This window comes from Onthophagus taurus, chromosome 6, assembly GCF_036711975.1.
Source record: "Onthophagus taurus isolate NC chromosome 6, IU_Otau_3.0, whole genome shotgun sequence".
Classification (NCBI taxonomy): domain Eukaryota; kingdom Metazoa; phylum Arthropoda; class Insecta; order Coleoptera; family Scarabaeidae; genus Onthophagus; species Onthophagus taurus.
Window position 1 is genome coordinate 29,038,322 of NC_091971.1, and position 14,122 is coordinate 29,052,443.

At 33.1% G+C, this 14,122-nt stretch overlaps 1 protein-coding gene and 1 long non-coding RNA gene across 2 annotated transcripts in view; one reads left to right on the plus strand and one right to left on the minus strand.

The window, feature by feature from the left end:
• The first annotated feature begins 164 nt into the window (after positions 1–164).
• LOC111415991 (cilia and flagella-associated protein 47-like) overlaps positions 165–14,122 on the plus strand; it is a 75,159-nt gene continuing 61,201 nt past the window's right edge. The window contains exons 1-2 of the mRNA XM_023047902.2: positions 165–428; positions 479–639. Of these exons, the coding sequence (XP_022903670.2) occupies positions 255–428; positions 479–639 (335 nt within the window). The 5' untranslated portion in view covers positions 165–254. The remainder of the gene's footprint in view (positions 429–478; positions 640–14,122) is intronic.
• On the minus strand, positions 423–2,223 carry LOC139430086 (uncharacterized). Its single transcript, XR_011640648.1, has 4 exons — positions 2,120–2,223; positions 1,886–2,011; positions 671–1,502; positions 423–596 (listed from the first exon to the last, which is right to left on the minus strand). It is a non-coding gene; the product is annotated as an uncharacterized lncRNA (long non-coding RNA).

Sequence of the window (14,122 nt, forward strand, 5' to 3'; positions counted from 1 at the left end):
GGGATGAAAACCTCTATCGAGTTTTTGTAGGGTATAGATTGACGCAATGGAAAACCGATACATAAAACGTACATAAAACCATAGTTTTCCTTTTCTATCGATTTGACGTGATGTCATAATCATCGTCAAAGTTAAAACGGCCAAAGCTGACGTAAATATGTCATTTTAAGAAAAATGAATTTTTTTTAATTAAAATTGGATGTATTCTGTTTGGGTTTTAGATACATTTTTATGTTTTATTTCTACGTTTTAATATGGATGGAGTACATGAAAGTAACGATTTTGTTGAGATAAGTAATATTAGAATTTATCCGGCAAGATTAGAGTTTTCTGAAAATTTGGAAAAGAGAGCGTACAAGTCCAAGATTACTTTACAAAATATTGGAACATGTAGAACGTGTGTTAGGATTTTAGAACCATCGTCAAAGGTAATTTGTAATTTATTAAAAGATGTATAATAACAGTTTTAATTTTTAAGTATTATAAAATACAAAGTTTTCCAAGAGGACGATATTTATCGGCAGGATTAAAAATAATAGTTCCAGTAGAAATTCTATATGCTGCTGATGACAACCCAGATAGTGAATGCTTAGTTCCTGTTTATGTTAATGATAAAAGACATGATTACTTAATTTTACTGTAAGTAACATAATGCTTAATCAATACTTACACCCTAATTTAATGTTTGTGGTGCTCTAGCACTAATTTCAAATGTATACTATGTATACAAAACAGGTAAATAAACACCGGTCTGACGCAGGGCTAGCCCAGAAACTTTCTAGTTATAGATCTGGTGTTAGTTCTAGTTTTAATTATTATTCGGCGCTATATTATTCTATATTTTTATTTAATTAAAAGTAGAAGTAACATTAGACCTGGAACTACAAACATTCGAGTTTAGCGTTCTTAAAAGACTTCTTCATCTTTATGTATATCCCAATTTCGCATTATATTCTGGAATATTTGAATACACTTGATGTTGAGCCCCATCTGATTGTAAATCAGTAGTTTGTTGGAAAATTTTAAGTTCCCACTAATAAGCCAATATATTTTCTGCCTATATTTTAGGGCTAGTCCCGCTTTTTTCTTCTTTCCATCTAAGTTTGGTGTTTATAGTCATACCTACTTGGCGTTGTTTTCATTGAAACAATGGTGCCATTTACATCTAGAGACGGTGGATCTTTTTGCTTGTTGGCTTCAACCTCTTCCAATATCTTTTTTAAATAATTATTACTAAAACACAAAGCAAAATTATCGGTGTCCCTATTGAGGTAAAGTTTGTAAAGGTGTTTATCGCTTGCATTTCTTTCTGTAATGATATCAGTTCCTCACGAGTTTTATTAAATCTAAAATTAAATGTAATTGCAATTCATTATCTTGTTCTTTCCAGTGGGGCACATCTTGGCTTATCTTCTTCAAATAAAAACCATGTAAAAACTTCTAACTTGCATTTATTTATATAAAGTCGTACTAATTTCGGGTTACCCCATCATCAGCGACAACTATAAAGATTACAAATCATAAGATAACAAATATGTAAGGTGGTAAATATAATAGAGTAAAGTTAACTTGAAAAATTTTTTTAAAAAAGAATTAATGATAGAATTATTATTTAATGTATAAAAATTAGAAGTCGTGTTAAAGTGCAAAAATAGAAGTTCAAAAATATTGTTAACAATAAAAACAAAAAATCTTAACTTAGCCTTAAATTAAATTTATAATGAAAAAATTTTTTTAAACGAATTTTATTTTTATATTTTAAACGAAATCTAGATTTTAAGGCAAGAAACACTCGATAAGAACATCATATAAAAAGATCCAACCACGAGGAAAACGAGGAGAAGTGAAAAAATCATAAATCAAAAATAATTTGAAAAATACTTACAGTCAATGAAGCTATAATAGGTGTAGACTGGAAATCAGATAAAAATAAAGCATTTTGCTATCTGATGGATAAACAAAATGAAGATAAAAGATAAAATAGGAGTGGCGACGTTAAAAAGTGTGGAATCTAAAGAAAAATAAGAAAATTTAAAAAATTTTAAAAAAGAACCTTCAAAAATGTTGAAAATGACAATGATATAAAGTAATTAAAAAGTAATTAATGAAATAAACTTACGTTAAAAATTAGAAAAACTTTAAGAAGATGCGTTGGTGGGATGAGATGAGGCAAGACTGAATAAATCAAGCCAGAGCAATTGTTAAACTGGATAAGAGAGATAAAAATACAAATAGAGAGAAAGGAAAAAATCGGTTCATGAAAGAAATTAAATTTGAAAAAGATAAAAGGAAAATATGAAGATAAATTTAATTTTTAAAAAAGGGGAAAAAATTACGTAAATTTAAGGTATTTGAAAATAGGTTTGTATAAATTTTGAATTTGATCATTAAGCAAAGTAAAGTTATTATTGTTATTATGTTTATGGATTTCCAACAATTCCAATAGATCAAGTCTATAACCTTTTTGGCATTTATGAATAAGTGAACAATTATCAAAATTAATGTTATGTCCCGTTCCAACTCTATGTTTGTAAATATTAGATTGAATTTTAGTTTTGTGTTCATTAATTCTGTTTTCCACTCTACGGCCTGTTTGACCAATATAAATACCGTTACAATTAGAGCATCCGATCGAATACACCCCATTTTCTTTAAGAATGTCACATTGTTTACAATGATAATTAGATAAAAGTTTAAGTAAAGAATTATTGTTGGAAAAAGCTAAGGTTATATTAAACTTTTTAAAAATATGTTTAGACTTCATAGTAATATGATTAAAAGAGATAGGTTTATAAATAGAAATGTTATGAGTTTTAGTGAATAAGGGATCTTTTTGTTGTTGTATTCTGTTATGAAGTTTATTTATGACATTAGGAGGAAAACCAAAATGAAAAGCTAAGTTGTGGATGTAGTTAAATTCTTTTATTCTGTTGCTCTCAGATAAAGGGTAATTAAGAGCTCTATTAATCAAAAATCTGAAATTAGCTAATTTATGTGACATAGGGTGGGAAGAATCGTAACGAATTGTGGTTGGAATAACTGTTGGTTTCCTAAAAATGTCATAAGTAACATTCGGAGTTATCTCTGGTAATTGTAAGATCAAGAAAGTTGACAGTTTTATTCTTTTCAATTTCAAGTGTGAAGTTAAGTTTAGGAAATAAGTCATTTAAATAATTGTGAAAATCAGTTAACTTGGCAGTACTCCCCTCCCAAACACAAAAGATATCATCAACGTATCTTATCCATTTATGGATATGTTTTTTAAAGAAATTATTGTTATTAATTATATATTTATTTTCAATGTGATCAAGGAAGATGTCTGAAAGAAGACCGGATAAAGGCATGCCCATCGGAAGCCCTTCACTAATATGATAAAATTCGTTGTTAAAAGAACAATAGTTTTGAGAAACGACATGTTTAAGTAATTTATTTAACTGTTCTATAGTATTATTATTATTGAAAAATTCTTTAAAAATATCAGAAACGAGGTTCAAAGTAAAATCTATTGGAACATTGGAATACAAATTTGTTACATCAAAAGATATTAAGGTTTTATTTTTGTAATTTAAATTATGAGTTTGTTCAATGAATTTAATGGAGTTATTAATCGAAAATTTAGGTTTGAAATCTATAGTTTTAAAAATCTTTAATAAAAAACTTGAAATTTTTTCTGTAGGCGAGTTATTAAATGAAGTAATGGGTAGCATGGGCATGTTTTCCTTATGAAGTTTGGGAAGCGAATACAACCTAGGTATAGTAGGGTTCATGTGAATAAAAAGTGAACTGTTGAAAAATTTTTGGTTCTGTAGAAAAGGTGTGTATTCGATCAGAGTCTCCTTACATTGGTTTATTATTTCTCTGCTCTTTCTTATAGTTCTTTCGAGTGGGTTAATGTTAAGTTTAACATAGCTGTTTGCTGACATAAAATCATGAGTTTTTTTAATGTATATATCCTTATTAATAATCACCACCACACCGGCTATTATCTATTCTTCAGTTCCACTGAATGGGTTTGAAAGAATCGATCTTCTATCGTACTTGTATGGGCTTCCATCTTTTTTTTCTTTTACGGTTACTATCCTTGTGATATTTGCACTAGGAACTTTCCTTTTATCATTCTATCTTATTTTTTATCTTCACAATTGATTATTATTCTTTCTTCCTTTGATACAGATAGTAACCATTCGTTATTTGTTAATTGTCGTATCATTTCGAATTTCTTTTCTATTTTATTAAAACATCCCGTACCATGGTATTAATGTTTCAACTGTCGATATTCACATGGAGTATGACGTCAATGCTCTTACTACTCCTCTCGCACAAGTAAAATTTTTGTTGGATTTTATTGCATTCTTCTTTATCGCTAATACACCTACGATCTCTCTCAGCAAGGTATGGATTTTGGATAGATAGGATTTGAATTTTGTCTTCTATAGGTTGAGGCAAGGAAAATAATTTATAATACGGGTAAAATTCGGAATCTATCAAGGGAATATCCAATATCAAATGAATTTTAATGCCATTTTCGTATGCTTTAACGTCGATTGTCCTTCTGTGATTAGTGTACAACACTATTGTTAACAGTTCTTTATCGATTTGGGCATACTTTTTTCAGATCTAGTAAGTGTTCTAGATACGTAACTTATAACACTATTCTTTTGAAACGCTCTCAATCCGAAACTTCTAACATCGCATTCCAAAATCACAAGTTATTTTGTGTTGTAATATTTTAAAGGTTGAATATTAGAAACAATAATATTTGATATATGAAGTAGATCAGAGGATCAGTGTACTTACCCGCACACACTGTTCGCAGATTTTGGGGTCCCTGCGGCAACACCCAACTCCCGTCTACACCCTATCCTTGTATTCTCTATCCTATATTTTTCTATTAATTTAAAAATCCAAATTTTATTATCCCCTTCCCTTACCTTACTATTCAACGCCTGGAAATATTAAACTACAAAATACAAATTATATACATTACATAAATTTTTAAAAAACAAATTTTAGAGTTGTTGCCTCGCAGACAATTATACTCGCAGAAGTATAAGAAGGCAATTTTGAACGCCTTTTCTTATATTACGACAAGTAAGTTTATTTCATTTCATATTTGTAATAACTTTTATTATCGTTCTTGTTGTCAATTTGTAGCGCTTCTGAAGATGACTAATTAGTCGAAACATGTAAAGCGGATTTACTTATAATAAACCAGTATAAAAGTACAATTAGTGATTTTATAGAAATCAAAATTTAATCAAATATTATTCACATCTACTGGTAAAATGGATTTTACTATTAACATTGATCATTAGAAACAATATCTATAATTTTATCAAACTCTAATTGTTCCTGATCAGACCATTTAAAATCCACGTTATTGTGCGTTAATTGTCTCAAAATAAATAATTCACTGCTAAGATTCTTTATGTACCAAATTGCATTCTTTTCCACCTATAGTTTCCAAAAGGTGTCCAAAATGTTGTTAATGTATTACTAGATTTCGATAATTTGACTTGCCAAAAACCCTTCTTTGTGTCTACTGTTGATTTTACCCAACTCTAGCAATATTTCATCAACTGTGGTAAATTAACAATGTGGTCTTTTCATTACTTTATTTAATGGAATCGGTTCCAAACATATTCTAAATGTCTTTTCCTTCTTTACTAATAAAATGTCACTCACCCAATCTGTGGTATGATCTTCTTTGTGGAGATCCTCAAGGACCCATGTCTAAATCACCTGATTGAAATTAAAACGGACCTCGTACAACGTCATATTTAGAAGCAGGGATGATTGGGCGAAGGGAGGGCCTCAACTAAAAAGAGGAGCCCTAGCCTGGTACACCGATGCTTCAAAGACAGTAAGATCTGGAGTAAGCATAGGCATCAGTGGACCAAATAGCCACATCAAATTGCCCCTCAACTCGGACTTAACAATTTTCTAAGCAGAAGTTCTTGCTATAAACTTCTGCATCGCTTTGAACCTACAGAAAAGTGACTACTACAGAAAGGTGCATCCATAAACATTTTCACAGCCAGCCGGGCCGCCTTAAAGGCAATTCAGGCCTACACGTGTGACTCCGCACTGATCAGAGAGTGTACCAACAACCTGAGAGAACTCGCTGGGGGCAATGATATTACCCTATGGTGGGTTCCAGGTCACAGCAACATTGAGGGCAATGAGAAGGCTGACAAGCTGGCCAAAGAGGCAGCAAACACGCCCTTCATTGGACCCCAACCTGGTTGTGGACTACAAAAAAGCCACCTAAACAAATAATCAACAATTGGGAGGTTTCAAAGATAACCTTACGCTGGAAAGAACTTCCAGATCACAGACAAGCGAAGAGTATGATAACTCCGTCGCAAAACAAAACCAAAGTGGTTTTATGCCTCAGCAAAGGGGATCTAAGAACGCTCTCAGGCTACCTGACCGGCCATGCGCCCCTAAAATACCACCTCTTCCACATTGGACAGGCTGAGGATCAAACTTGTCGACTATGCAACGACGAGTCAGAAACTGCTGAACATATACTGTGCAATTTCGTCGCCAGAGGCCGTCTAAGACACAACGTATTCGGTAAAATTCCCCTGTTACCTACCGACATAAAGGTTCAAGACCTCAAGACAATACTAAGGTTCATTAAGGACCCACATTTGCCCTAAACCTTTGGAGGGCTAAAGTTACAATAGATCTTATAGGTCGCGGTAACGAGAGGGGCCGCTCTTCTCAGCCCGGCAGCAATAATAATAATAATAATGATCTCCTTTGGTAATTCTACCTTCTTTCTCCAAATGTATCAATTCTTTTTTCAAATCTTTTATCAATACTATTGGAATGATGGTTGCCTTACTGGTTTTGCCTCTTCCTCCAGCTCTATTTCTACATCCCCTGGTAGTGATCCATATCCTTTAAAAACATCTTCATAATGCTCTACTATATTTTGAGCCTGTTGCTTTAATTTGGACAAATTATTTCATTCAATTTTTATTTCATTACAATATTTCACTAAACCTAACTCTTTACTAGCTTTAGCTGGCAATAACAAACCATGATCTATATGAACTATTACAAAGTTAATTTTGTATATTTTATTATAACGTTTACATTTAAGATAAAGTTCACCGATGACTGGTAATTTTTTATCAGAAACACAATACAAGCGATGAGACGATTCATTTAGTTTAATAGGATTAGTTTTTAATAATTTATTTAAATTTTTATACCCAACTATGCAAACGTTTGCACCAGTGTCAATGTGACTTTGTACTTTTATTCAATAATAGTAATAATGAAATTTATTTAAGACCTCATAGATAAAACAATAAAATAAAATTTAATACATCTATACTAATGTGATAGAATATGCTACTTGACAGTTCGAAATTAACACACTTAATGGGTGGACGGTGCTTCTGTTTTGTCGAAAGCTAAATTGATATTCAGGAATATTATGATTTACAATCTCAAGAAGCCGTGTTAAAATTATATTCAAACATCTTCCCTAAAACCGGTAAGAGCGAAATCGGACGATAGTTAGCCGGATCTTCTATTGCTCCATTGTTCTTCGGGATACATATTATTATTGCCTTTTTCCATTCTTTTGGATAATATTGGTTTATTAGACAATAATTTAGGATTTTTCTGATATATTCATGTGTTTTAAGATCGAGGCTTTTTAAAATTTTTCTTGTCACATTATCATATTCTGGCGCAGTGTTTCTGTCGTTATGGAGAATCTTGAGATATTCTTCTTCATCAACAAGAAGCCTTTTCTGGGGTAGGAGTTCCATTTGTGAACGCAGAAACATACCACTCATCCACTCGATTTCTGTGTATTTGATCGAAATCTACGTGTTCCGAAAATGAAAATATTTTTTCAAGATAATTGGCATGTATGTTAGCTACTTCTTGCGGTAGCGTGTGTGACGAGTTATCAGCTGGATCCACAAGGGGTTCAATCGTAGGTCAATTTTTGTATTTTGATGGTTTTTTAATTTCATTCCAGTATGTCTTCCCTTTACATCTATTTATGTTGTAACAGGCGTTCGGATATTTGTGATTTCTATATTCCGATACAAGTTGTTGTATGTGTTTGTTCAGTTTGTTGAATTTTTGTTTTATTTCGGGAATTTTTGTTGTTTTAAAATCCCTGTATAGCCTTCTTTTTTCTTTAATTAGACTAAGTATGAATGGCGGGAGAGGGAAGTTGAAATAGTGATTTCTTTTAATTGGGCTTTCTGTATTTATGGCATTGGATAAACAATCGCAGAAATTGGAAATTGTGCTTTCATTAATTATTTCGTTACCATTTATAAATTCAGCGACTCTCCTGTTAACTTCTCTGACATTGCATAAATTGCAATTTTTTAATTCAGGTTCAATTGAACGATACCTAGGTGATCAGAGGATAGGTCCGGAACCATCTCAACTGAAGTGATCAGCGGTTTTAGGTTGTTTGTACACAGCACTAGGTCTGGAGTAGTGCTATTTCTCTCATTCATTATGAATGGGGGTGGAGTGTGTATTTGAACAAAGTTTGTCCTATCAAGGAATTATTTTATTTGTTTCTTTTTTATAGAATCGAGTTGCAGTCCCCGATTATGATGCAGTTGTCAAATAATACTGCCATGGTAAATATGTTGTCCTTCATCAAGCTCAATGGATGAATGTATACCAAAAATAAATGTATTTTTATATCGCCTAACTTGAAGGTTGCATGAATGGAATCGTTTAATGGGTTGGTTATACTAAGTGGATTGCATTTTCCTAGGCTTACAGACGGTTGTCCCATTATGACAGCTCCTTCCCTTATGTTTGCATTTACAACATTACCCTGTTTTTGTATGGTAGTCCAATTCTGGAATTTAATTTGGGTTTTCGATTTGGTCTCCACGAACATCGCTCCTTTAATCTCATTGTTCGTAATAAAATTGTGCACTATATGTGATTTACTGTTGAAGCTGTTAATGTTGGCATATAATAATCTTACGCTAGACATTGTTGCATGATTGTTGTTTGTGATGCAATGGTAGGTTCTGTTGGTGATGGGATATTGACGTTTAATAAATTAATCATAATAATGTAAGTACATATAGTTTGTAGAGAAGGATATAATAGTGTCGACTTGGTATTGTTCCATAAATCGAAGTTTTGGGTGAATTAATTTTGGTCACGTATGTGTCTATAATTAGGTCATGGCAAATATTCTAGTTTTTTAGCTTCCGTGTTCGTGATTTGTTCAGACTAGATTTTTAATTCTTACATTGGGGATGCCATGAATCGGTGCTGTGGGTCCATTTTTACATTTGGTAGACCAAGCTCATGAGTTGTGATGTACAGTTAATTGTTTTATGTTCTCCAAGGCAAAGGAGGCGGAGGGTAGCTTTCAAAGGAGGGAAAATGAAGGTTTTTGTAAAATAGTCCTTCATGCATCAGTTTTTCATAGGATGTATTACATCCTGTGATTACTCTTATTTTATACATTGGCTTTCCGGTCGCTCTAGAGATAATTCGTTTACAGAATCTGTGCTTAATTTGAATTGCATTAAGAGCATCGCTTATTTCCTGATCCGTTATTTCCAAATCAACTGACGAGATGACCGCAGAATACGAGGGGACTGGGTTATTTTCAGGTGGGGTGAGGTTGTTTTTTGTTTCAAAGAATTCTTAAATTATGTTTTGATTGTTCAGTTGCTTAAGAATAACTGATTGTTCACCATTCGTATTTTCCGATTTAATTATAAATCCGAGTTTAGTTTTTATAATAACATCCGGCGGATTGAGTTTATTTTTTTGTCCATATCTCCGAAAGTTGAATTCGACTGATCGGAGAATTCGTCGTGAGAGAGAAAATAGAGTTTGTATGACTTGTTCTGATAAGTTGAATGAAACGTTTTTTTGGTAGTATTTTGAGCGTGTGGGTATTTCGATGTGTACGGTGATGTTCCCATTTGGGAAGTAGTTGTCTTTGGCATATTATAATCTAAAGGTTTAGGGGTTTTAAAAGTGCTTTTGTCTTTGTTTATTGCTTGTTTTTTGCTTTGACGTTGTTTAGTTGGAGTGAGTTTCTTGGGACGTCCACGCTTCTCACCACTCAGAAAATCGCCCTCGGCATCTGTCTCCGATGTACCTCCTGGTGCCGGACATTCCTTTTGTTCCCGAAAACGGGAAACGGGAACATCCAACCCGACCAATAGATTTGTGAAACACGTAACTAAATTATTCCACTAATAATTATTAAAAAAGCAGACCACGTTAGCTCACGTGTTGACACCATGAACTCGTAAGTCGACTCACTTTTATTCATTTATCATTAAAAAGAAAATTTAGTTCTGCAATAACATTACTGCCACTTGAAGATGAATCCGAGTCTTTCTCATTTCCTTTCAATTCTTTTACTTTCTTCCTACCTTTCTTATCTTATTTCCATCATTTCTCTTGGCATCCTGCTGGTCTTTCTTGCACACTATAGCAAAATGATTTCTTCCTTTACATATGTTGCATTATTTACCATAAGCTTTACAAAGTCGTTTCTTGAATTCGTGTTTTTCGCCACAAAGTCGACATTTATTTCTATAATTTATTACCTTGTTTACATTTCCTTCCGCTACTTGAATTTCTTTTAGTGCTTTTGTATTTCTTCAATTTTACACCTATCAATGCATGTTTCCAAGGTAAGATATCATTTAGACATTAATCTTTTTCTTAAATCTTTATTCTTAATTCCGAGTACGATTCTGTCCCTCATTAAATCATTGGTAAAATTAGCAAAATCGCATTTCACTATTAACAACTGTAATTTCATTAAATAATCATCAAACGATTCATTATCTATCCCTTGTTTACAGCTGTTGAACATAACTCTATCGTAGATTATATTTTTCTTTACTGCCAATTTTTTTTTTATTGCAGCTATTTCACTTTATATATTATCTAACTCGTCTTCAGAAAGATGAAATCTATTGTACCTATTTTATTCTTGCATTATCACCGAGCAGCGAAAAACGTTTTAACTTTCTTCTTTTTCTCACTATCGGACCATTTTTCGATTCTGGAAACTATTTCATAATCCTTCCAATTTTTTACAAAATGATCAAAATTTTGCTATACATCGCCCTTGTTCACTTCTAATGGTGAAGACCATAGAATACTTGCTTTTTGTTGCAATGTTTTCTGCATTAAAAGTTTTACCAAATCGGTAGGTAACGACATATTTACTTATTACTATGTACCATTCGTCACACACCTAACACCATGTTGTATGAACCACGAGTTTAGGTTCCTTACTTGTTCTTACATGTCATTCTCTGACCTCTGACCTCACCTCTGTCTCTTACCAACCTAAACTCTTAAAACTAAATATAGCTAACTTAACTATATACAGGGTGTTCCGGTGACTCGGGGCATAAAATTAACCTCATATACTAGAGCAAAAATGATGATGATTCGTGAAAAAAAAATTATTATAAAAGTCTTCAAATGGCCAAGATATGGGCCATCAAAGTTCAGAAATTTTAACACATTTTTCTAAATATTTTCAATACAATTTATGGTAGAGCGTTGAAATTTGGTACAGGATAAACAAATATCAAGCAAAATCATTGAACTAATTTTGACTTTGATCGGGCGGCAGCAACTATGCTATACAGGCTGTTCCTAAAATTTGTTTGCTCAGAACTTTTTTGTTCGCTCGTAACCCTACATTTATTTTTGTACTTTTTAATAGAAAATTTATTTTAGAAACTTTTATCACTCTTTGATAACATTAACCATTTTCGAGTTATACGCGAAAATGTTAAGCTTTGATTTCAATCGTAACAAACAAAAAAAGGAAACATATTCCGCACGACCTGAATTGGCGATGACAATTGAAAAACGAACTGAGCTAATAACCATTATTTGCATAAATTTCTATGTGCAGATTTAGTTAAATCCAGTGTTAATTAATTTTACTTGAATAAAAGAATGTAATCTCCACAACAATAAATTTAATTTTCACGGTAACAACAAACAAGAACATAACAAAAATTCTAACAAAAATATTAACAAGAACAATAAAATTATAAACAAATAGTAATAAATAAAAAAGAAGAAAAAGATACTAAAGCAGATATTCAAAAACACTGCCTGATATCGCCGTCTTAAATTAAAGCGCACTCTGCGGAGAACATTGATCTCAGTTCGAAGTTGATCAAATGAATCAACAATTCGCAACCTCAGTTGATCAACTGAAGTTATTTCAGCGCAGTAAACTAGCGATTTAACGCGTTCCCATAAATAAAAATCTACAGGTGTAAGATCCGGCGATCGGGGGGGCCAATTTATCGGTGCACCTACTCCTCGTCCAATCCACTGTCCCGGAAAATGTTCCCTCAGAAATTCTTGGACAGCCTGTGTACTATGCGCAGGAGCACCATCATGCATACACCACATTGCTTGCCTTGTGTTTAAAAGAACGTCATCTAAAAAATCATCTAATTCTTCTAAATGTGGCCTGTATGTATGTCCATCCAACCTTGATGGCAAGAAAACGGGTCCAATAATTACATCGCCCACAATACCAGCCCAAACGTTAAGAGAAAATCTCCATCGCCCAACTATGTAAATTTCTCAAATTGATGATTCCATCTTTAGAAAAAGTGGATTCATCTGCAAAAAGTACTTTTTCTAAAAACTGATCATCAATTTGGATTTTGTGCTGCATTATTTAGTAATATGCCAAATGCGCAGACTGGCCAATTGCCCACTGCGACTGCATATTGCAGTTGTAATCAGCCAGTCGAACTTCCTGAACTTTGTAACAATGAAATGGATAAAGCTGTTGCTCGTGAAGAACACGCCAGACAGTTCTTTTTGAAGTTAAAACATGCCTCGCTATATCTAAAGTACTAGCTATAGTATTTTCTTCTACGTAGTCTAGAATATCTTCTTCTAGTTCGGGTGTTCAGGCTGATCTTACATTACCGTTGTTAGTAAATTTCGGCTTAAACGTCCCATTTTCCCTTAAACGGGTTTCAATCCTTAAAAATGTTTTTCGATTGGGCGCTCTGCGGTTCGGAAATTTCTCCCGACCATTCCCCTAATGTCAAAATCATGTCAGTTTGTTCACTAAATGTGTAACTCTCCATTTTGAACACTTAAAATTAATAAAAACTTAACTAACAAAAAACTATCGTTTGTGTTTAAACGACATAAGCAAGTTAACAGCAAGTTGTTTTCTTTAATTGCCATGGCCAACCTTGACTTTTTCGAAGACTTTGTTTTTTAGTGTTACCATTGAAATCGAAGCTTAATATTTTCGCGTATAACTCGAAAACGGTCAATGTTATCAAAATTTCCAAAGAGTGATAAAAGTTTCTAAAATAAATTTTCTATTAAAAAGAACAAAAATAAATGTAGGGTTACGAGCGAAGAAAAAAGTTCTGCGCAAACAAATCTTAGGGACTCTCTGTATAGCATGGTTGCCGCCGCCCGATCAAAGTCAAAATTGGTTCAATGATTTTGCTTGATATTTGTTTACCCTCTACCAAATTTCAACGCTCCACCATAAATGGTATTGAAAATATTTAGAAAAATGTGTTAAAATTTCTGAACTTTGATGGCCCATATCTTGGCGATTTGAAGACTTTTATAATAATTTTTTATATGAGATTAATTTTATGTTATTTTTTATGTTAATTTTTTTTTTTTATTTATGTTAATTATGTTATTTTACCGTTTTTGAAATACACTGTTGGAAATAATTCACGAGCACACCCTGTATAATCTGAACGCGTGAAGATAAGTCCATAATATTTGCGGAGCACAAAGGTTTACTGTAGACGAGTTTATTCAGGGAGTTTCGAGTTGTTCCGTCGCGGCATTGTTGTCTGAGCCACCCTTCCAAGTGGAACATTCCGTCGCTATGGAAACCGAAGTGGATGGAAAATACCGGTCGTTTTTAGTGTGGTGTGAGGAACCACATTGTTATCGTACTCTGTGCGCAATGGATGGGCGATCGCGTTACTTAAGCGAGCAATGTTTGTGGGTATGCACATTGAGGCACATTCTGTGAAATTGCGCGTCGTCTCGAGCAATCGTTATCGGCATTGCAACGGGCATGGCGAGAATGGTCTGAGGT